Below are 25,139 nucleotides of genomic sequence, written 5' to 3' on the forward strand. Positions count from 1 at the left end.
ATAAAAGTAGGCGCATGGATCCTGTGTCTATATGAGATAAAGGCAACTGCATCCTTGACTAACTATATATAAAGAGACATGAAACTTGGGACCAATAGATAAGGGCAAAGGAAACATGAAACCAATAGATGACGTGGCCTGAAACCTGGACAAATGGATTATCATAGATACATTGTAGTTCAAATGAAACATGAGACCAATAGACCAATAGATAAAAGACAAGCAACATGGGATCACTAGATAAAGGGCATCGTCATGGAGGAACTTTCCTTCTTTTTTTATGTGATGCTGGATTATGAATAAAATTTATACGGAAAAAGAGACTATATAAAAATTTACCATTGTTTACAAAGTGCGAAAATTTAAAAAAGAAAAAGAAAAAGTGGCCTTAAAAATTAAAGATTACATTTGGCAGATGACAGTATTACGGAATGCAAGCATTTACTGTCCGGTAACCTAGATAAGGTTATTAAAGTATCGTCATCCGATTGGTTAATTGAGAGGTAATTGACCACGTGCTTCAGCAGGTGCCCCATCATTTATCATTTCCCAGACAACATGAGTATGTTGGCCCAACATTGGCACAACGTATATCATTGCATTGGCCCATCGTTGTATTTTAACGTTGGCCCAACGTATAAGTGCAAAGTGGGCCTACGTTGGCCCAACATGATGGCTTCATGTTGGCCCAACGTTGTACGGTTATATGCAATACATAGAGCCAACGTTGGCCCATTGTATGAAAAACGAAATCCATGTTGGCACAACGTTGGACCAACGTAGAAATATCTTTTCTTATGTTGGCACTATGTTGGTCCAAGGTAGGTATTTCTCATTTTTATGTTGGCAATACGTTGGTCTATTGTTTCAACCAAATTACAATGGATGCTGCATGAGGAGCTGTATATGATAAATACTACGGAGCACATTTGATCTTTTTTTGTATTCCAAACTGCCAAAGTTTAAGGTAGCAATTCTGTATTTTTGTATTACCCATTGTTGTTACTGTCCTTGTTTTTTTCATGAACTTTGCCTCTTTAATTTTATTGTGTGACGCTAAGATATTTCTTTGGCAATGTTTGATGAATCGACCAGATAAACTCTGTGTCATTTGGTGTCTTGTAAAGAGTTGTCTCATTAGCAATCATACCACATCTTCTTTTTTCATATCAATTTCATTTATTTCTTTAACAGAACAAATGACGTATGGCTTATGGTTAGGCGATCATACAAATAGTTTTTTTCCGAGATGTAATTTTTGTTTTGGTTCCAGATCCAGAATGAAAATTAAATAATTCAGAAGATGAAACTTTATTTATTTTAAATTTGATATCATTGGTCGTCACCACGAGTAGTGTCCTCCTCAATTTGAACTTCAACAGTGTCATTATTATTTATATATGTTATTCTTTTTTCCCTTCTCTGTTTCTTGCCACCTTCTCTGTCAAGGCTTAAGCGCCGCCAATATTTAGCTGCATCATCTATCTCCTTATCCGAAGACTCTTTACAGCTATGTTTTTTTTCTAACCGACTCTGTAATAAAGTTATAAGTAAACTTGAATTGCGTATTTGTCTAATGCATGCGTGCGTAATCTCCCTTCTAGATATGTAATATAAATTAATGTATATTCTAAATAGTTTAAACACTATTTAATACAAAATAAAATCTTAAATAACCATTTTTTTATATTGGTTATTTGTCTAATGGTCAGAAATTCATTAGTATTAGACGGATTTGTGGGTAGAACAAACCCTTATTACTATTATTTCAGAATTCGGTATCATGTTTTATATATTCGTAATATACATGATATATAAAGAATAATTTAGATGTGTATTAATGAACAGTTAAATATTTGATATATAAAAACACTGTTACACATTCAAGTGTGTATATGATCAGGTTTCACAAATATATCGTATCTGTTTGCATGCGATTTAAAAATACAATAAAACTAACAAATTTTTATTTATATTTTAATGAAGTAGAAATCATTATACCACATTTTTGAAACATTACGAAATAAGGTACATCTTAAGGCAATGTTATTCCATTAACTTCAGTAATGATCATACATGTTGTGGTTATAGATTTATATAATTTACCATTTGTTTGAAGATACTTATAATGTTCAGTGGCAAACATTTCATGATAATTAATAGGATTGAAATGATTTAAAATCTAGAAAATATTTCGCCCAAAACGTATAAACTTCAAGATCAGCATTATAAAATGATAGAAATTAATATATGTTTTGATTTTTAACAACATCCCTCAGATTAAAAAATCATATTGTATTTGTCATTCTGAATCGTATATATATATATATATATATATATATATATATATATATATATATATATATATATATATATCAGATTTTTTAAAGTTACAACTTACATGTTACTATCTTTCTCTTTGAATCTCAGATGACATGATTTTCTCGTTTTGTTTTCTTCGTATCACTGCTTTCTTACAAATACACAACAGGAAATAATCACAAAAGTGACCATCCCATTACATTCAGATTTCCTATAAACTTAATTACCATAGCAACTATCTTTGAAATTTGTCGAACATATGGTCAACCTTATCAGAATGGGCTTAATTAACAGACTGGCTGTATCAAATATCACTCTGCATATAATTGCTATTATTATGTTTCACAAAGTTTAATGAATAAAGTTATTATAAATAATGATTGCAATAAATTTTAATTTTTAACCAGGCAATCTATGTTTACGATATACCTTTTTTTTTATAACAGTAATGATATTCCAGTATTAATTTTACCTGACTTATATATAGAGTATAATATATGATCATGCAACGTTGGGCCAGCATTGGCCCAACATAGAGTTGTAAATGTAATTTCAGTTGATAAACACTTTCGGTATAACATTAACTTTTCATAAAACCTGCTGCAATCGAAATTATCCGCCTCCCAAGAGAAATAAAGCGTAAAATATTATATAATCAATTCTATTAACAAAATTTCATATCGGCCCTATGTTGCTACTAACATAATGCCAACATTTGCCCGATTATTTATAACCAACATGAGATAATAATAAGAATTTACAACAACAGACCAACGTTGGGCCAATGTTGTGCAGCCGACACCAACGTGCGACCAATGTACCGACAATTTGCCAACGTTGGGCCAATGTTGTGCAGCCAACATAAACTTGCGACCAACGGACCGACAATTTGCCAACGTTGGGCCAATGTTGTGAAGCCAACACCAACGGTCGACCAACGGGCCGACCATTTGCCAACGTTGGCCCACTGTTAGTCTGCTGACTGGGTTGATGTTAATTAATTGGTTTATTATCGACGAGTATGACAGACAGAGATAATTTACACACCAGAACGGTTGATACAAACAAAAATGAACATGACAACCAACTACAGGTTACCGGTAGGTTTATAAATCCTGCACGAATACAGCATCATCATGTATGATATGTGTTTATTTAGTAGTTTACTCCCAGTTGACCCTGTCGTGCAATGTCATGCCTGTGTATTGCTTGAGACAAAATTAGTCCTAGTAATTTCAGCTGAAAATATTTTCATTTCTTTCAACTGTTAGTAAACTATTTTTATGTGACACTAATAAATATACATGTATATTCTATTTCCCAACCTACCCTATATTTTAAGTTTAAGAATGAGGGTCTGGCTGGATGGGGGTCTGTTATTCTGTAAACATTTAATTTTCACACCTTTTTTTTCTAATCTTTAAATAAAAAAAATAACCCCTTTTTTCTCTAATCTTCAAAAAATTAACCCCTTTTTTCTCTAATCTTAATTTTTTTGGCCTGTTATTCTCTAATCTTCATTTTTTAAGGGCATTATTCTTTAATCATTTAACCCCATCCAAACCCTCAGGAATAGCCTGGCCACCTTAAAGTTTTATGGTAATTTTTCTGTTAAAGTCAGAATTTCTCACCCATAGACTCCATGTAAAAAAAAAATTGTAAAATGAAAAAAAATCCCTTCAAGGCTTCCTACCTACCCTATTTTTTTTTTTTACAAAAATGTTAAAAGGAACACACATATAATTTACTGTAAATTAAGAAATTATTGCGATATTTTTAATTATTGTAAAAAAATGTGACAGGTTTATAATACACCTAATCACTATTTATTCCATTCAGGATAAGTACTAAAATTACACAACTTTTTCATCCAGTTGAAGCTTATCTGGGACTCTGTTTAAACAATGCACCATGCATGATACTTTTTAATGAGACCTGTTTAAACTACCGTAAAAACTTAAAACCAAAATATTTTTTACTTCTATTTTAATTTCGAAAAAGTGTGGATCATACTATAACCAGCAGAGGCGGATTTAGAGGGGGGCCCAGGGGGCCCGGGCCCCCCTTTTTGGGAAAAAATTTGGTTGCTTATATAGGGAATCATTGAAGCGTGACTGGAGCGGGCCCCCTCTTAGGTCAGTCAGTGGGCCCCCACTTATGAAAATTTCTGGATCCGCCACTGACCAGTATATTTAATGGTCGCTTTCTAAAGTTTTTCCTCCCTCAGCTCACTACTGATGACCTCTATTTTCGGCAGCATGACCCAAACAGGAAGTTGTGTAAATGACTGTTTTTCTCGGATTGGACTAAATAGCAATAAGGTGTATTGCAATAATTTGAACTTGCATTTTGAAATTTTTTTATACGAGTTCAACAGGAAATTTTCACATTATCGCAAAAATTTAAATCGCATTTTAGTCTGAAACTGCAAAATCACAATAATGAATTAAGCATGCAGTATTTTGCAAATTAAAATTTTCAGTATTTTATTTGGCCTAAGTGAATCAACTTGCATATACATGTATGTGGAAAGGGGTAGGGTGGGTTTGAATGTTTTTTTTTTTTTTTAAATATTCTGTTCCTCATGCCATTTAACAAAAATATTCTGAATCCAGATTTTCACCAACCAAAATATGGTTTATTTTGAAAATAATATTTGATTGATAGCCATATCAGGGGTGTGGAAATGCTATGCCCGACTCGCCCGACTTGTACATTTGAACAACCGGACAAGTAATTATTTTTGTCTTGGTTGCCCGTGGACAAGTAAAAAAATATACAAGACAAAGTTCAAATCCAACAAAAACATAAAATTAATTTCAAAACATATAAAGATGTTTAATTTATGTAAAAGAATCCAATGTTCAGCAAGTAAATTGTCCATGACGATAAATATTACATGATACCGGAAATAGATCGATTACCACAATAAATAAAAATAAGTATGCGAACCCGAGTCGCGTTATATTGCATTGGCTTTGTCCATTGACCCGGGATCGTCGATTAGGTTTTATCCATCATTTACCGGAAGTGTCATTTCTTTAAATTTTGTATCGAGATTCAGATTGATAAATACTTAATAAAAATGTGGACAAGCAAGACAAAAAGAGTCCTGAGTCGAGTAGAAAACCTTAAATGCAAATGGAGGACACAAAGTATTTAAAAAAAACGGAAGCGAGAATATCAGACATCGTGGATATCAGTTTGCCCCTGGCTATCAATTGAGATCTATTGAAATTCGGAAAATAAATAATTTAAGTTTTTGTCTTATTTATAGATGAAGTCTTATTTATAGATGAAAGGTCATTGACAACATTATTTGTTGTCCAGTGGAAAATAAAAGGGATGCATTAATTGCCGTCAAGACAATAATAAATAATCAAGAAAAAAAACCAAGTGTGTCAGTTCAGAGAAACACCACAAAATCAATAGTTTATCTATTATTTAGTTTACATTTCTTCAATCACTGTCCTCAAATTTAGTATATGTACCTACTGGCTACAATTTTTATTCAAAAACTGCTGCAAAATTGTCCTTTACATGTCATTTCATTGGTTGGATTGCTGTTGGGTTTCTGTCCCATTGATGTCAACCCATTTCCTACTTTCCTAATTTTTTACACATATAAACAAATATATTTCATTTGTTTGTGATGCACAACAGTGCTAAGTAAGAATCATATATTAGCTAACAAGAAATACTTCAATATTTATTGGGATCATCCGGCAGGGCAAGTAAATTGTTTTCTGGACAAGTAACATTTTAGGTTTCACTTGCCCGGGGACAAGTGCTCACAACAAATATTTCCACACCCCTGCATATAAAACTAAAAAAATAAATTGGCGCTTAATAGAGCACTGCAAAAACCAATTCTGACTGGACAAATCATACACCACCTCCTCTTTTTGAAGTTAAATGGTTGATCCCTAATGGGAATATAGTTTTTCAGCTAATGTGGAATACAATAAGATGTATAATGGTGTACTTTGTAAGGAGTAGTTAAACATAGTAAAATAAATATATGTGTCACTAAATTACTAACATTTACATACTGTATCAAAAGAAATTTCATTATTAAACTGCTGTCAAAACTTTTCAATATTTTTTGTTAACTCTTTTAAAAGCTTGAAAGTTGATGACCCAAAGTATTTTACTTTAAATAGGTATAATTTGTGTTGAAATTGTTTTAATATAAAGAGTATAGGACATAATGTCAATTCTAGAAAATATGCTACAAGCATGACAAGTAAAAATATGGATATTTTTGGATGTTTTATTTGTACAGAATGATTGCTTGCGTTCATGTTGCTCTGACAGGGTTCATCTGACCTTTTCACTGGTGGATTTAGAAATTTTCATAAGTGGGGGCCCACTGACTGCGCTAAGAGGGGGCCCGCTCCAGTCACGCTTCAGTGATTCCCTATATAAGCAACCAATTTTTTTCCCAAAAAGGGGGCCCGGTGTCATATGGTATTTTGAACCCCCTAAAAAGTGAACCCGGGGTCAAAATACCATGCGGTAAAATGACCCCGGGGTCATTATACCGCATGGTATTTTGACCCCGGGGTCATTTTTCACATATGGTATTTTGAACCCCCCTACGGTATATTGAACCCCCCTGTTTTTGAAAAATAGTATTGCAGATAATCTAATTTACAATTTATTGGCTATCATTTTTTTTTTATTTGTGGTTTTAAGTAGGGGGTTCAATATACCGCAGGGGGGTCAAAATACCATGGCTAAGCAAAATTTTCAAAATATCTTTTCCAGCATGTTTAACACATACAAACCACTTATTGGAGTATTATAACTATGTTAAGGACTTAGAATAGCTTGAATTTTTGAAATTCAAGGTCTATAGTAGGGGGTTCAATATACCGCAGGGGGGTCAAAATACCATGGCTAAGTAAAATTTTCAAAATATCTTTTCTAGAATATTAAATACATACAAACTACTTATTGGAGTATTATAACTATGTTAAGGAGTTAGAATAGCTTGAATTTTTGAAATTCACGGTCTATAGTAGGGGGTTCAATATACCGCAGGGGGGTCAAAATACCATGGCTAAGTAAAATTTTCAAAATATCTTTTCTAGAATATTAAATACATACAAACTACTTATTGGAGTATTATAACTATGTTAAGGAGTTAGAATAGCTTGAATTTTTGAAATTCACGGTCTATAGTAGGGGGTTCAATATACCGCAGGGGGTTCAAAATACCATGGCTAAGTAAAATTTTCAAAATATCTTTTCCAGTATATTATATACATACAAACTACTTATTGGAGTATTATAACTATGTTAAGGAGTTAGAATAGCTTGAATTTTTTAAATTCAAGGTCTATAGTAGGGGGTTCAATATACCGCAGGGGGGTCAAAATACCATGGCTAAGTAAAATTTTCAAATTATCTTTTCCAGTATATTAAATACATACAAACTACTTATTGGAGTAATATAACTATGTTAAGGATTTAGAATAGCTTGAATTTTTGAAATTCAAGGTCTATAGTAGGGGGTTCAATATACCGCAGGGGGGTCAAAATACAATGGCTAAGTAAAATTTTCAAAATATCTTTTCCAGTATATTAAATACATACAAACTACTTATTGGAGTCTTATAACTATGTTAAGGAGTTAGAATAGCTTGAATTTTTGAAATTCAAGGTCTATAGTAGGGGGTTCAATATACCGCAGGGGGGTCAAAATACCATGGCTAAGTAAAATTTTCAAATTATCTTTTCCAGTATATTAAATACATACAAACTACTTATTGGAGTAATATAACTATGTTAAGGAGTTAGAATAGCTTGAATTTTTGAAATTCAAGGCCTATAGTAGGGGGTTCAATATACCGCAGGGGGTTCAAAATACCATGGCTAAGTAAAATTTTCAAAATATCTTTTCCAGTATATTAAATACATACAAACTACTTATTGGAGGATTATAGCTATGTTAAGGAGTTAGAATAGCTTGAATTTTTGAAATTCAAGGTCTATAGTAGGGGGTTCAATATACTGCAGGGGGGTCAAAATACCATGGCTAAGTAAAATTTTCAAAATATCTTTTCTAGAATATTAAATACATACAAACTACTTATTGGAGTATTATAACTATGTTAAGGAGTTAGAATAGCTTGAATTTTTGAAATTCAAGGTCTATAGTAGGGGGTTCAATATACGGCAGGGGGGTCAAAATACCATGGCTAAGTAAAATTTTCAAAATATCTTTTCCAGTATATTTAATATATACAAACTACTTATTGGAGTATTATAACTATGTTAAGGAGTTAGAATAGCTTGAATTTTTGAAATTCAAGGTCTATAGTAGGGGGTTCAATATACCGAAGGGGGGTCAAAATACCATGGCTAAGTAAAATTATCAAAATATCTTTTCCAGTATATTAAATACATACAAACTACTTATTGGAGTAATAAATATGTAGTTAATATACACAAATAAGCAGTTTGTATGTATTAAACTTGCTGGAAAAGTAATTTTAAAAATTTTACTTTGCCATGGTATTTTGACCCCCCTGCGGTATATTGAACCCCCTACTATAGGCCTTTAATTTCAGAAATTCTAGCAATTCAAGCTCTTTTATGTAGTAAGAATACACAAATAAGTAGTTTGTATGTATTTAACTTGCTGGAAAAGATATTTTGAAAATTTTACTTAGCCATGGTATTTTGACCCCCTGCGATATATTGAACCCCTTACTCTAGACAATTCAAAAAATTCTGGCAATTTTAACTCTTATATGTAGTTAATATACACCAACAAGTAGTTTGTATGTATTAAACTTGATGGAAAAGATATTTTGAAAAAATTACTTTGCCATGGTATTTTGACCCCCCTGCCGTATATTGAACCCCTTACTCTAGACCTTTAATTAAAAAAATTCTGGCAATTCTAACTTTTTTATATAGTTAGAATACACAAATAAGCAGTTTGTATGTTTTAAACTTGCTTGAAAAGTTATTTTGAAAATTTTACTTTGCCATGGTATTTTGACCCCCCTGCGGTATATTGAAACCCTACTATAGGCCTTTAATTTCAGAAATTCCGGCAATTCGAACTCTTTTATGTAGTTAGAATACACAAATAAGTAGTTTGTATGTATTTAACTTGCTGGAAAAGATATTTTGAAAATTTTACTTTGCCATGGTATTTTGACCCCCTACGATATATTGAACCCCTTACTCTAGACAATTCAAATTTTTTTGGCAATTTTAACTCTTATATGTAGTTAATATACCCAAATAAGCAGTTTGTATGTATTAAACTTGCTGGAAAAGTAATTTTAAAAATTTTACTTTGCCATGGTATTTTGACCCCCCCTGCGGTATATTGAACCCCCTACTATAGGCCTTTAATTTCAGAAATTCTAGCAATTCAAGCTCTTTTATGTAGTAAGAATACACAAATAAGTAGTTTGTATGTATTTAACTTGCTGGAAAAGATATTTTGAAAATTTTACTTAGCCATGGTATTTTGACCCCCTGCGATATATTGAACCCCTTACTCTAGACAATTCAAAAAATTCTGGCAATTTTAACTCTTATATGTAGTTAATATACACCAACAAGTAGTTTGTATGTATTAAAACTTGATAAATCCATCTCTGCTTTTTATTTCCATTATCAGTGTTTCTTGTGTAATTTTTTTTTTTTTATCAAGTCAGTTTTGAAAATACCAGTGTATCATTTAAAGCAACTGAATAGTTTTTTGTTTGTTTCGTTATTTTTGAACTTAAATTATTTACATAAGGGGAGATAATCCATAAATTGATTTAAAAAGGAATGTACAGTAAATTTTAGAAAAAGTGTGCCTCACTCACCCGGTGACCCCAATTTTAATTTTTGTTTTCACAGTATAAGAGCTCACATTTGAATTTAAGATTCTACTGATTAGTTTAAATTCTTTTATTTCTATTCACACAAAAATATGGATTTTCAATAAACCTCATAATTTTGCACTAATTTCATTGATTTTCAGCCTGAATTAAGCTCTTTGACCAATAACTTTTTTATGCTTCCTTTATGCTTAATATATGATTTGATATTATGTATTGAAAATTCTTATGTGTTTTTAAGTCAAATTCAAACACACATCAACTTTTACATTGATTCAGTATACCTCCTCACAGGGGCCATCACTTACCATATGTGTTGTTGCATTTTGTCCTTAACTTTTTTTTAAATTAAAACGCTATGTAAAAGCAAGTGGGTCTTATGGTAAATAGCAAAAATTAAAAATATAAACATGATAAATATAAAAATTAATAAAAGATGCGGTAGATAGTCAACTAAACAACTTTCCACCAAATTTCATATTTAAGAATTGAATGCTTCTTTTTGTAACTTTATTGGGGTGTAAAAGCGTTGACCGAAGTACATTTTGTATGAAGCGTGGAAGCGCTTCATTCTAAAAATATGCCCACGGTCAACTCTTTTACAACCCTATGAAGTTACAAAAAGAAGCATTCAATACTTAGGGAGCTACCATTTGATTTTTATGGGGGGCTAGGATGAAATTCGAAAAAAAAGGCAGGATAAGACACTTGCAAAAAAAAAAAGTCAGGATAAACTAAAAAAAAAAAGGCAGGACCGAACAGAGTGAAAAATAAAAAGGTAGGACAGAGATTACAGCTAAAAAAAAAATGCAGGACAAATTTTTCATCCTAGCCCCCCCATAAAAATCAAATGGTAGCTCCCTTATAATTACATTTTTTAGCTAGGATCATGAAAACACAATTTACATCAAGTTTTTATTTAATTTACCTGTGCACTTTATTATGGGACCTCGTGTCATCATGAATGATAAGTTTTATTGTGTGATACAACTGCTTAAGGAATAACACGTGATGTGCAGTTGGCCAATCAGAATAACGTATTATAATGAAACATACCTCTAATGTAATTATAAGTAAATACAAGTAATTACAGGCAACTGAACAACCTTGAACAACGAGAAAAAATCAACCCAGATAATTTTCTATAAAAGTATTTCACCTGAAAAATAGGAAATAAATTTGACAATTATAATGATTATATGATAAAAGTAATGGCCTAGCAAGACAAGATATGCAAATAAGCCATCATGTCTTTAATCTTTTAAAAGTAAACTCCTCGTTAATTGAGTTTTGCCATGTTGCTGACACTTAATTTATTGATATATTGTTTGTATGTCATTACATACATATATATAAATTATTTTTTTTTAGCACCCAGAAATATGCAGTTGCACCAGCCATCACATATTCCAAACATTCCTGTTAAAGTCTGTGATGTTCAAGATTCGGGCTATTACTCCATGCCAAAAAGAAGAAAAAAAACTAACTACTCCGCTGAACAAGTGGAGTTCCTTGAACAAGTATTTATCATCTCAAATTATCCTTGCAAGAAGAAATTAGAAGCCATTGCATTGAGGTTAAATCTACCAGAAGATCGAGTGAGGGTAAGGATTATTTTAGAGCAAAATGATCAGCACAGTTGGATCTTTAGATAGGAATACCCACATTAAATTGTCAAATAACCTCTCAGGCCTCGACAATAACGCTTGTCCGATTGTCCGGTACCAGAGGGAAAAAAGGTCGGACAAGTAAAAGCTGGATCAAGCTTGTCCGTTGGGACAAGTACAATTATTCTGCAGAAAATAAATTTAATCCAACTTTGATGAACAAAGTATTTTATTATAAACAAAAACAAGAAAACAAATATTAATTTGACATGTTTCTGCAGGGATGATTCCACTATATAGTTTAGGGCCGCTTAGCGGCCCTTAAATCTGCCAGCGGCCCCAAAAAAATGTTTGTGAATATAAATTCCCAATTCAGGAAAATAAAATAAAAATCGGTATTCCCGGAAAAGTTTCAGACTTCGATTACAGCACCTATAATTTGTCATAGTTTGTCGTCAAAACGTAGTAAAATCCGGATAAGAATGCTGACTACGATCGCCTTTTATTAACAAAGATTTAATTATGTCAACTTGTGGTAAACAATTTTAGCAGCCGGATTCAATTGAATAAAATGTTATGGGAGTATTTGAATTCGCAAAAGTGGATCGCTCTGCAGGTTGATCAAAAACATGCTTAAAGCAGACCTCTGCAAAGAATAAATTCAAATTTTGATACAACATTGATGAATAAATTTTAATGGGCCCTGATCTTATAAAACCAGATTGCCCAGCAGAGCTGATTATGTAACTTGATTAAAACTTGTTTTGTAAAAGAAATTATTTTATATTTTGCTCTATTTCCTCAAAAGACAAAAGTTTGAGCATTTTTGAAAAGAGCCCCAGTACCCCCCCTGAAATACGATGTCATCATTATGGAACTGTTTCAAAAGATATAAAAATGATCCAAATAATTCTAAAGTTCACTGGTCAATTGCTTTAAATATCTTATCAATTAAGTATATAACCTTTTGTAATTGCTTTTCTGAATTCGACAATTGGCTTGTTCAATTTGAAATCCATTTGAATCAAGGTAAGTTTATAAAGATGATCTGTTGAAAAAATACCCAATGGATGATTTTTTTCAGTGGTTAATATGGCATGCCGTTTTGCTATTCATTCTAACTTCAAGATATCTCATAAACTTTATAAGATATCTTATATAATAGTTCATTAGATATCTTATATAGTTTGTAAGATATCTTATATAGTTTGTAAGATATCTTATAAAGTTTATAAGATATCTTACATAGTTCATGAGATATGTTATAAAATTTATGAGATATCTTTTATAGTTTATAAGATATCTCATATAGTTTTCTTTATCAGATATCTTATAAACTATATGATATATATTATAAACTATATATAAGATATCTTATATACTATATAATATATCTTATAATCGATATTAGATATCTCTTTATTATATAAGACATATATTTATATAAGATATCTTATAAAAAAGATTATTTAAGATAGCTTATATATCATATAAGATATATTATTAGAGACATCGTATAGAAATTATAAGATAATTCATATAATATATCTTATATAATTTTCTTAAGATGATATCCAATAAACTATATAAGATATCTTGTATAAAAAATATTTATAAGATATTTCATATACTTAATGAGATATCTATAAGATATCTTATATATTTATTAAGATATCTTATAGTTTTAAAATTTATAAGATATCTTATTAAATATATAAGATATCTCATATAATATAAGATATCTCATATAATATATGAGATAGCTTTAAAAAATTAAATTATATAAGATATCTCATATATTAAATGAGATATCTTATAAAAATCTTATATGTTATGTAAGATATCTTATATACTATGAAATAATTTGAGATAATTTGAAATTCGAATAAATAGCTAAACTGCATGCCATAGGTTTATGTTAGCTGGTATATATGCCTTGTTTACCAAAGTTAAGATGATAGTGCATCATGTGCAATGGTATTCATGTATTACAACTTCCCTGGTCTGAATCCAATAACTTCTTCAGTCAGTGTACAGGTGAAACTTAATATACATTTTCCGTTTTTACAGGCCAGGAAAATGATATTATTTCGTTTTAGATTGTATGCATAAAAAATTCCCAATTGGGGTAAAAATTCCCAATTTGATGTTCAAGGGACCCATTTGAAAACACCTGGAATCATCCCTGTTCTGTATTCTGTTTATTCAAATGCAAAACCGTTTTCTTCAACATGTTTACTTGCAATCGATAATTTTTAACTGGTTCTTTGTCAGGTACTTTTTAACAGGTAAAAGGTATACTATTCTCAGAAAACAGTCTTACTGATCAGAATCAATGATGCCTTTGTAGATAAGGTAACTTTACAGGACAGTTTGTCACCTGGAAAGATTCAGCTCCAATTGTTTAAGAGACAGTTTGGCACCGTAGGAGACATATTTAGTAGACATGATTGATAGACAGTTTGACAAGGCAGGAGACATTTTGGGACCAGGACAAATCTGTACCTCATTTTGCTACCTTATTCTGTTCCTTATAATAAATACCATACCAGTAATTTTTTCACAAAAATATTTTTTTTTTATTTACCATAAAATTCACAAAATCATATTTGATCATAAGTAGAAAAAAAACATTACTTGCAATATGGTGACCTATAGTTGTTAATTTCTGTGTCATTTGGTCTTTTGCAGAGAATTGTCTCATTGGCAATCAGACCTTATGATGGCTTATCTTCTTTTTATTGATTGCATTTGAATAAACTTTTTTTTTTTTTTTTTAAATAAACAGTACAAATCCAATGAGTGTACAGGCCTATCAGATGGTGCCTCATGATTAAGAGTCTGATGAGACTAGCATTGATGGAAACTATAACCTAATTCCTGTGTTTCGCAGTTGTACTTGACTCATATTTTTGAAAAGATCAAATTCTGTTATATTGTTTAAATTCGTTTTGTTCCTTTAATCAACTAAAAATGTAAAAAAGGTTATTTTTAATAGAAAATTTTTGGACAAGTAACCATTTCATTCGGACAAGTAAATTTTGGTATGTGCTTGTCCTACAGGACAAGTTGAAAAAAAAGTTATTGTAGAGGCCTGCCTCTTATATATAGGTTGGTGTCCTTATATAATTTTTATGATGTTTTAGCTGTTTGTAGGTGTTAAAATAGTGGAGAAAAAGGGGGAGTAAATAAAGTATTTTATTTTAAGAAAATAGAGATAAGTCACTTAAGGGGGCAATAAAATTAAAAAATGGGATCACCGTTTATTTAAGCTCACAATCTGCCTTCTAAAGAAGCATGCATTTTTGTTTTGAGGTACTTTTTTCTGTTGAACTAATAGGAGAAATAGAGGTAATATCCAAATAAAAAAGAACTAATCACAGAAATCGCTTAAACTTTACAATTGTTTAGTATGTACAGCTTATTTGAAAAAAAGTGTAGGTCACTGATTAGTTAAAAAAAGATACTTCAATTTTCATAACAAAAAATGTCATTTTTGCACCAAAGGGAGATAATTTGGAGCTTTTTCATAATATAAACATTTTTTTTAAAAGTCATCTTGGCAAATAAGAATCATTTTTTTTGGGTTGATTTTTGAACCATATATGTAACATAGTTACAACTAATAGTGTAATAAATACAAATTTTAATGAAAAAAAGAATGTTTAGAATTTAGCTGAAATTTTGTTCACTCGAACCTCCTTAATGATCTTAATGTCATTATCCCAGATTCAGTTCATGGTCATCACCTGACATGACTGGTCATTTGATTTTTAAGCACAGATATTGATTCTGATAATTTTAACACCATAATAAGTGCATGATTAATTATAGTATATACTTAAAACTAAAATTAAATCAAATAAGATTTTGGCTAGTGATTTATTTAAACTACATTGTACTTAAATAGACTGTACACTCTTATTAATATCAACAAAATGTAACTTGTTTAATAGAGAATTAATTATCTGTCATTAATAGTTGTCTTACATATAAAAAAGAAGATGTGGTATGATTGCCAATGAGACAACTGTCCACAATAGACCAAAATGACACAGACATTAACAATTACAGGTCACTGTATGGCCTTCATCAATGAGCACAGCCCATTACGCATAGTCAGCTTTAAAAGGCCCCGATAAATCAATTCAAACGAGAAAACTAACGGCCTTATTTTAAATAAAATAATGAACGAAAAACAAATATGTAACACATAAACAAACGACTGAATTACAGGCTCGATCCTGACTTGGCACAGACACCAGTGATATTGTTGGCTTTTTTCAGAACTACCTCTACCCTTTTTTATTGGGAAAATATGCGCAATTTTCATCAAATTGGGAAATTTAGAATTAACCATGAATTTGACTGCAACTTCAATTTACAGACCCCCTTTCAAGAGTCAAAGCCTGCTTTGAAATAACACCCCTTTTTGTCAGTGATGATACATAAATAGACCCTCAAATTTGCACATATAGTCATTTTATGCATGAAAAATGTATAAATGAATCTCTTCTTAGTTTGTATGCATGCACTATTACTACTAAGACTGCACTGTTTGGGAAAAAAGTTGTCTTTTTGGGAATAATTTTAAGCCATTTTTTTTTTCAAATTGGGATTCTTCTCCAGGGGAAAAAGCCTTTATTCTCCACTTATTTAAGGCAAACAATATCACTGGACACATACATAAATAATGTGGCAGGGTATGTTTATTATTCTAAAAGTGTAATTTCTTGAATTATAAATACCTCATTTGTCTGATAATCCTCAAAAATCTGTTAATTTCCAAGTCTCCAGGGAGTGAACTATATGGCAGTTACTTCATGTCTGTTTAGTTTTACAGTAGATTTCTTTGTTTATTTCTTGAGATTATAGATAATAAGATAGCAAACAAGTTAATAGCAAACAAGTTAAGATATTGTTTATCATGTATTGACAAAAAAACAACTTCAGTATTTAAGGTGTTGTTAAAAAGTAGAATTAAGGAAAAGACTGATAAGGGGAGATAATTCAAACTTGAAAAGGAAAAAAGAAAATCTGACATTTTTACTTTGCTCAGTTTTTTGCTAATTTTTAATCTTCCTTTTAAAGATTTATAAAGGAAAATTATTTAAAATAAACCTGAGCCTTGGCTGTAAAAAAAATCTTTTTGTCATTTTAGAGTGACAGGTTTTTAATTGATAATTAAAGGGGCACTAGCTACGAGATATATAAAAAATTAAAAGTATGATTTTTTTTGTTCAATCTTTAATGAAAGTGAAATAGTGAAATAATAATTTACTTTTATCAATGGTTCAATTTTGTCAAATTAAGCTAATAAACATTGAAATTGAATTATTCACTTGCAACTGAATAATTCGACCTCATTAAATCCGTATTCATGTGAACTCCAATTTAACCCTGTAGAAAGAGATGGAATAACGCATGCATTCTTTCGTGAACGGGTATTTAAAGGAAAAGAATGTCAACATGAAAGTGAAACTAGGTAAATAATTTGATTAACTGATTTGATCTACACAAAATCATTCTTATAAAGATAAAAACGACGATAAACATAATTTTTTAATCTACAATACAAAATTTAACAGACCTACAAAACCCCAATTCCACGAGTTGCTTAATCTATTTATATCTATGTTTATGTTTACATCGCTTATATGGTCATAGAAGGTCAACTTGATAGTTAATTAGATGGCGTCTTGGCTAAAATTCACACAAAACGAAGCTACATCTTATTGAGACCATGTCCTGTAAATTGTTTATTTTATACTTTTGATAGTTTGGAAAAATGTTTTTACATTGTTATAAACAGAATATGAGAATTTGAGTCAAATCAGTGAATATGAATTTGGCAGCTAGTGCCCCTTTAAGATTTTTGGAGACATTTTTTACATGTGCACTAGCTAGCTTACTTGAGTACACTAGATTGAATTCTAACTATTTTTTGGAAACAGCCTATTTCATATTGTTTAATGAATATCAACAAGGCATGTTTGTCAGAGGAGTGATTCTTACTTTCAGTTACAGGTCAATAACTACAATTGATAGTGAATGTGATTTTATGTTAAAAAAGAAAAACATATTATATATTTAAACCTTAAATGAATTCTACAGATTTGAGTAATAATAAAACCTGCACTTATGTATTGACCAGTGAGAAGCCCGACTTTATTTCTTAGCCTCATTAAAAATAGTGATTAGTAATATCTTGCACATAATCATGATGATTAATATAAAGGGCAATAACTACTTTGCTTTAAAAACTATTATACATTTTTTTTTTAGAATTGGTTTCAAAATCGCAGAGCACGACTGAAAAGAATGTACAAAAAACAGCAACAACAATTGCAAGAATCCATGTTACAAACATTGCAACAGCCTTCAGGGATGACAACTGCATCATCAAGTCCCATAACTCTTCCTCAATCTTTGTCAACTGTTAAAGGTAATGCACCTGGCAGCTTTTATACCACACCAATTAATATGCAGAGCAATACTGACAAGACCACATTTCTGAATAGTGAGAGTCAAGAGACATATTCAAATGTATTTTATCATCCACGATTGTCTGTCGCTTCTCATACAGTGAGACCAAACGCTTCAGCAACTGTATCACAGTCACCAGGTAAAAGACCTGTCCATCAGAAGGCATATGTCAGACCATTTAACGTAGCCAATGACAATTTTGTTTACCCATTTGTCAATTCTAATTTTGTGAGAAATAATAGTCCAGTTTTTCAAACACCTAAAAATGCAGAGTATCAAACAAAAGTGAAAAGTGAAATAAATTCAGGTGAAAATTACCAAAGCACATGGACTCCTATTGATAATTATCAAAGAACAATAACTCCTCCACTAACAGTCCCCGGACAAAGCATGAACACCTCTCAGTTTGGTTTTCCCCTAACTGGAATGTTGAGACCTGGAGGCTCTTCATTTCATCCAACAGGAATCCAGAACTTCCGATCCCCAAGTGTTGATCTTTATCAATCAATTCTCCAATATTATGCAGCCAGCGGAAACAACTTAAGTTTTATGACGCCATACACTGTACCAAATAATTACCAGTGGTATCAGTCCGCACAACTTCAGCTCAATCCAACAAATCCAACAGCCAACTGGTCAAATGTGGTGAATATGAATAATAACACATTAAATGTACCATGGAGCAGCTGGTTGATGGCTTATCAGCAGCAGGTATTGTTACAGAGTTCTGTCACATGTCAATCACAGCCAATCAGAGGCTCGAACAATGCAAACAACACATTTGGATCAGCGGCTGGTGTTCCTGTAGTCAGTCAAAGGAATATTTCAGATCCAAGCCCTGTTGGACATGTAGGAGGTACAGAAAATAATAAAAATAATATAATGAAAACAGGTTTCCAAAGACAGGAATCAAGAATGCCTGTAAATCACAATTGGATTGTTCCGACACAACCCAATTTGGAGATGAGTCAAGAAGCTGAGTTGTTAAAAAGTAGGTTTAATATTGACAAAAATATGAACAAAAAGGACAATCAAACTGCTTTACCCAATATGAAATGTCATATGAATAACACTGGAGTTGTGAAGCAGTTAACTTTTGCAGAGGCAATTGGCAGTAAACCATGGCCAACAACAGTGGCATCAAAACTACCAACACCAGCAGCAGCAAATTTATCTACAAAAGCAGCACCAAAACTACCGACAATAGCAGCTTCAGATCTACCGACATTAATACCAACATCTAATCTACAGACGATAGCTGCTTCAAATCTATCGACACTAGCAGCATCAAATCTACCGATAACGGCAGCATTAAAAGCAATGAACCAACAGTTACCTATTGAAAGACAAAACAGTACATCAATAGATCAAAATGTTAAGTTAGGTTCAAAATTTGATACAGGACAAATGTACCAAGCTCACACAGATAATTCAACTATTCGGCCAATGATGACTCATGAAAATGACCAAAGTTCTGTTAGATGTGCCAGAACTTCTGAAGAGCACTCTAGAGAAAGTATTGAAAATGACCATTTGACGCAGGTTAGTGGAAACGTGTATCCTTGGACCAAAAAAGATGTAGTTCGGGTTAGAAAGCCATTAACAGAAGACAGTCAGTATTGCTTTAGACCAATTGAAGCACCAAAGTCATTGGGTGTCCTACCATGTTCAATAAACAATGAACTTGATTCTAATAATAATATAGTCAATTCAGAAAATTCATTGGATTTGTCAAATACCAACAAAAATCTTGGAATTACAGACGCTCGACATTCTCATCATGAAGACAATTTTTGGCCTTCTAGAAGTCAATACATGGATCTATTGATGAAACATGCTCAGCAAGTGAGACAAAATGAGGCAACTGACAATGAAAGATCAGAAAATTCGGTGGGAATAGATTATTCCACAAGGAAAATGCCTACTTTGACAGAATCTAGCTCAGGGGAAAGAACTATTCCAAGTGAAAAGGTTACTGAAGAAGTTATTTTTCGTGAACAGTATGATCAAACTAAAATTAGTGAGTTATCACAGTTATATTATCATAAAAACAAAGCAGCATTATATCCATCAGATTTAATAGAGCCTGATGTTACTAAATCCTATTCCGATCTTCCTCAAGACTACAGTGAAAAAAATGCTCTTTTATCGTTGTATGCACAGATGGGAAATAGAGCGACACAAATGATGGACAAAACACCTGACCTAGAGGTCAAATCAAAGGAAAATTCAATAGATTATATGAACAATGGCAGTTCTTTTCTTTCGCATGGTAATGTTTCTGAAATGTGGAACCAGAATCGTAGTTTCAATGATTCCGTAAGTGATGATGAATCTATTTATAGCACTGATGTCCGTTCAACGTCTTTGAGTAAGGATACGGAAGAAACAGATAGTGCTTACTCTCCTCAAATTAATCCCGTCATGATGCACATAGTTGAAAATAGAAGTCCATCATCACAAAATTTGGAGAGTTATTCCCCTTTGTATAATTCAATCCCAAATCAGACTGAATATAAACCAATGGAAAGGGAGGCAACCAATTGTCAATCTATGAAAAGGGAGGCAACATATTGTCAGTCTATGGAAAGGGAGACAATTGAATGTCAGTATCACCAGTTACCAGTTAGTAAAATGCCTCCTTTAATTGATCAGAGATTATCATCACAGGAACTGCTTGGTTCATACTCAGCTCAGTATAATTCAGAGTCATTTAAGGCTGTTGGAAGTCATGATTCAAAACAAGAGGATGACGATCCTTACACATACCAATTTACACCTTCCGAAACCCATAATGACATGAATGAAAGTCAATCTGAAGAGGATGAAGAAGACACTTTTAATGAATCTTTTCATTCCCATTTAGACGAATCTTTTCATTCCAACTTAGACGAATCATTTCATTCCAATTTAGATAAATCTTTTCATTCCAATTTTGATTTATTGTCTCAAGAGAGAAGACCGAATGTTGTGGTTGAAGATGCATACCAGATGCATAACATTTCTCCAGTAAGTCAATATAAGAGGAGATATTCAGATGTTGAGTCAGATGAGAATGAGGGAACTACTCACAGTGATTAAAACCAACATAAAAAATAGTTAAAAGAATGTACTTTATTAGAATGTTAAAGGTGACTTGGGCCAAAAATTGTATTAAGATTGTTTGAATTTGCCTATCTACCCACTACCCACTCAAAAAGCAGTTTACATGAAAAATTATTAGCCAAAATTAACATTTTATTTAAAAGATTTATTCATGCTTGAACATTATGTTTCTTGATTATGTTGATTTGATCAAGTATAAAATTCTCTTTTATTAAAACTCGCTTTTTAAAAGATTAAACAAAATATTTACATTTTGAATTAGAAGAGAGAAGGAATGGATTGGTACCACATTGGCAAAATTTAAGCATTTAAATACAAAGTTTTTCTACTCAAATTTTGAAGAAATTTGTGTTTTGTTCAAATATATGTCATCATACTTTAGGACAGACTTTATTTAATATTTACATTTCATCAAAATTGATATGATGTTTAACAAAGGTCTGACCCTTTAACAGGTGATAAAGAAAAAAAATGCTGATAGGAAATTAGCAAACTAATGTTTATAAGTTTATCAGTAAATGTCAATGTTATACATCATATATATTCATGTGTATTAAAATATGGCAGGTTCTTAAGTAGCACCCTTAACATTTTTTAAATAAAGTATGCTATTGAGGCAATGTGTTCAAGTTGGAGTGTATGAAAATACAATTTTTTTACAAGTTCATGATTTGTTTAAGATGATTAACATGATTAATGTTATGTTGTTTTTATTGATTTTGATAAAAAGAAAATGACAAAAATTGTTTGTTATAGCTACATGCATATATGTAGTTTATACAGAAATGATTCTTTTAATTATTCATTTCTTAACATGATTAAGGAAATCAGAACTTTTTTGGTTATTTTGATGTTTTTTTTGTGTTTTTTTTTTAAATTTTAACACTTTATAGATCCACACTTTTATAACACATTTTTTTTGTAACATGACATTGTATTCGTTTTCTATGTGATATTTGAGTTATCACCCTTATATCATGCTTATACTTACAAGTGCTAATTAATGACTATATACTGTGGATTCATTATTATTTGTGGGATACCAGTTTTTGTGGATTTAGTGGTTGCATATGAACCAAAAATTTAAATGTTCACCATTTTCTTTAGACTTGTATGCAGACTTCTGTAAAACCACAAAATCAAAAATTCATTAAAATATAATTTTTCCTTATAATTCATGAATATCATGAAAATTGACACCCACATAAACAAATCAATCCACAGTATTCAAAATTTAAATTTAAGGGGGCTCGCAGGTCTAAATCAAATTTTTTATTTAATATAGGATTTCTCTATATTTTTCTATAAATGAACTTTATCTTGTACTCAATAGAAAAATGAAATAAAAAAATGGGGTCACCGTTCCTTTATGCTCACAATCTGCATTCGAAAGAAGCATACATCTTTATTAATGTCCTTTTTAGCTCACCTGGCCTAAAAGGCCATGTGAGCTTTTCTCATCACTTGGCGTCCGTCGTCGTCGTCTGTCGTCATTAACAATTTTTCAAACATCTTTTCCTCTGAAACTACTGGATAGATTTGAATGAAACTTAAAATGATTGTTCCTTAGATTATCCTGCACAAAGTGTGTGCTTCGATTTTTGATCCGTCAAAAAACATGGCCGCCGTTACTTAAAATAGAACATAGGGGTCAAATGCAGTTTTTGGCTTATATCTCAAAAACGGAAGCATTTAGAGCAAATCTGACAGGGGTAAAAATGTTCATTAGGTCAAGATCTATCAGCCCTGAAATTTTCAGATGAATCAAACAAACCATTGTTGGGTTGCTGCCACTTAATTGGTAATTTTAAGGAAATTTTGCAGTTTTTGGTCATTATCTTGAATATTATTATAGATGAAGATAAACTGTAAACAGCAAAAATGATCAGCAAAGTAAGATCTACAAATAGGTTGATATGACCAAAATTGTCAATTGACCCCTTAAGGGGTAAATGTCCTTTAATGACAATTTTTCACAATTTGTTCATCATATTTGCTAACTTTAAAAAATCTTCTCCTCTGAAACTACTGAATGGATTTGGATGAAACTTAGCATGATAGTTCCTTAGATTATCCTGCACAAAGTGTGTGCTTCGATTTTTGATCCGTCAAAAAACATGGCCGCCCTTACTTTAAATAGAACATAGGGGTCAAATGCAGTTTTTGGCTTATATCTCAAAAACGAAAGCATTTAGAGCAAATCTGACATGGGGTAAAAATGTTCATTAGGTCAAGATCTATCAGCCCTGAAATTTTCAGACGAATCAAACAAACCATTGTTGGGTTGCTGCCACTTAATTGGTAATTTTAAGGAAATTTTGCAGTTTTTGGTCATTATCTTAAATATCATTATAGATAAAGATAAACTGTAAACAGCAAAAATGATCAGCAAAGTAAGATCTACAAATAGGTTAATATGACCAAAATTGTCAATTGACCCCTTAAGGGGTAAATGTCCTTTAATGACAATTTTTCACAATTTGTTCATCATATTTGCTAACTTTAAAAAATCTTCTCCTCTGAAACTACTGAATGGATTTGGATGAAACTTAGCATGATAGTTCCTTAGATTATCCTGCACAAAGTGTGTGCTTCGATTTTTGATCCGTCAAAAAACATGGCCGCCCTTACTTTAAATAGAACATAGGGGTCAAATGCAGTTTTTGTGGTTACGCAGGTTTTATTTGAACTTGACCTCATTTTCACAGTCCATTGCTAAGTTTTAAGTGTTTGTGTTTTGGTCTCATTTTCTTTATTTATAAACAGTAAGTCATATATATTTGTAATATTGAAGAATTGTTAGCTGTACATGTTTGCCTGGCATGGTTCAATATGTTCAATAAGGCATTGTTTACCAGGTGAGCGATTCAGGCTCTTGAGAGCCTCTTGTTTATTCTGTTGAACTAATAGGAGAAATAGCGGTAATATCGAAATAAAAAAAGAACTTAATTACAGAAATCAATTAAATTTTACAATTATTTAGTTTATGTACAGCTAATTCGAAAACAACAATTAAAAGTATAGGTCACCAATGAGTTAAAAAAGATATTTCAATTTTAATGCCAAAAAATGGCATTTTTGCATCAAAGGGAGATAATTTGGAGCTTTTTCAATGATATCTACATTTTAAAAGTCACCTGGGGCCAACACTAATTGATTTTTTGGGATGATTTTTGTACCATATGATAAAGTAACAACTACTTGTAATGAAAAATTAATGTTTAATTTTTTTCTGAAAATCTTATACCCGCGAGCCTCCTTCAACTATTTTTAAAAGAGTTCTATTTCCAAAACTGAACTGATGTTGATGCAAGTTTGACTGAATCAAAGTGCTACCGGTACATTTTTTATTAGTTAAAGTTAATAACATGTTATGTCTAAAGAGAGAAAAGACATTTAAGTTTTTGTTATAATTATTGTTTATATAAAAAATAGTGGAGAAGTTGTATGTATGGCTTTTAGTGTTTAATTCTAGATATTCTTACCCTTCATCATGAATAAAGGACCAAATGTCTAGACAATGAGTTGAAACTGTAACATCATGGATAATCTACAGAATTCGATATTTCATAAGGAACAAACATGGAACTAAGGAAAACGCGTGTGAATTTCCCCGATGTAATGGGTAGCAACGTCCAGGGGCTATGGGTTTTGTAACGAAGTGCTTTAACCAATCAAAATCCTAGAAATATACTAAGCCGGGGATAAGTGGTTATATCATGTGGTTATATCATGTATATAGGCACAAAGTTTCTCATACTGA

General features: G+C 31.5%; 1 protein-coding gene and 1 long non-coding RNA gene across 2 annotated transcripts; one reads left to right on the plus strand and one right to left on the minus strand.

Annotated features, from left to right (window-relative positions):
- Window positions 1-1,292: 1,292 nt before the first annotated feature.
- Window positions 1,293-2,745, minus strand: LOC143058375 (uncharacterized). Its single transcript, XR_012973034.1, has 2 exons — window positions 2,402-2,745; window positions 1,293-1,533 (listed from the first exon to the last, which is right to left on the minus strand). It is a non-coding gene; the product is annotated as an uncharacterized LOC143058375 (long non-coding RNA).
- Window positions 2,746-3,309: 564 nt separating this feature from the next.
- On the plus strand, window positions 3,310-21,490 carry LOC143058374 (uncharacterized). Its single transcript, XM_076231874.1, has 3 exons — window positions 3,310-3,422; window positions 11,550-11,782; window positions 18,071-21,490. Exons 1-3 carry the CDS (start codon window positions 3,344-3,346, stop codon window positions 21,350-21,352), a joined length of 3,594 nt encoding a protein of 1,197 aa, XP_076087989.1. The 5' UTR covers window positions 3,310-3,343; the 3' UTR covers window positions 21,353-21,490.
- The last annotated feature ends 3,649 nt before the right edge of the window (window positions 21,491-25,139 follow it).

The sequence above is a fragment of the Mytilus galloprovincialis genome, chromosome 14 (genome assembly GCF_965363235.1).
Source record: "Mytilus galloprovincialis chromosome 14, xbMytGall1.hap1.1, whole genome shotgun sequence".
Taxonomy (NCBI): domain Eukaryota; kingdom Metazoa; phylum Mollusca; class Bivalvia; order Mytilida; family Mytilidae; genus Mytilus; species Mytilus galloprovincialis.

Coding starts and splice junctions, on each gene's coding strand:
- LOC143058374 (XM_076231874.1), top strand. CDS start 3,344: ATGACAGACAGAGATAATTTACACACCAGAACGGTTGATACAAACAAA. Junction 3,423..11,549: donor CAACCAACTACAGGTTACCG/GTAGGTTTATAA, acceptor ATTTTTTTTTAG/CACCCAGAAATATGCAGTTG. Junction 11,783..18,070: donor TACCAGAAGATCGAGTGAGG/GTAAGGATTATT, acceptor TTTTTTTTTTAG/AATTGGTTTCAAAATCGCAG.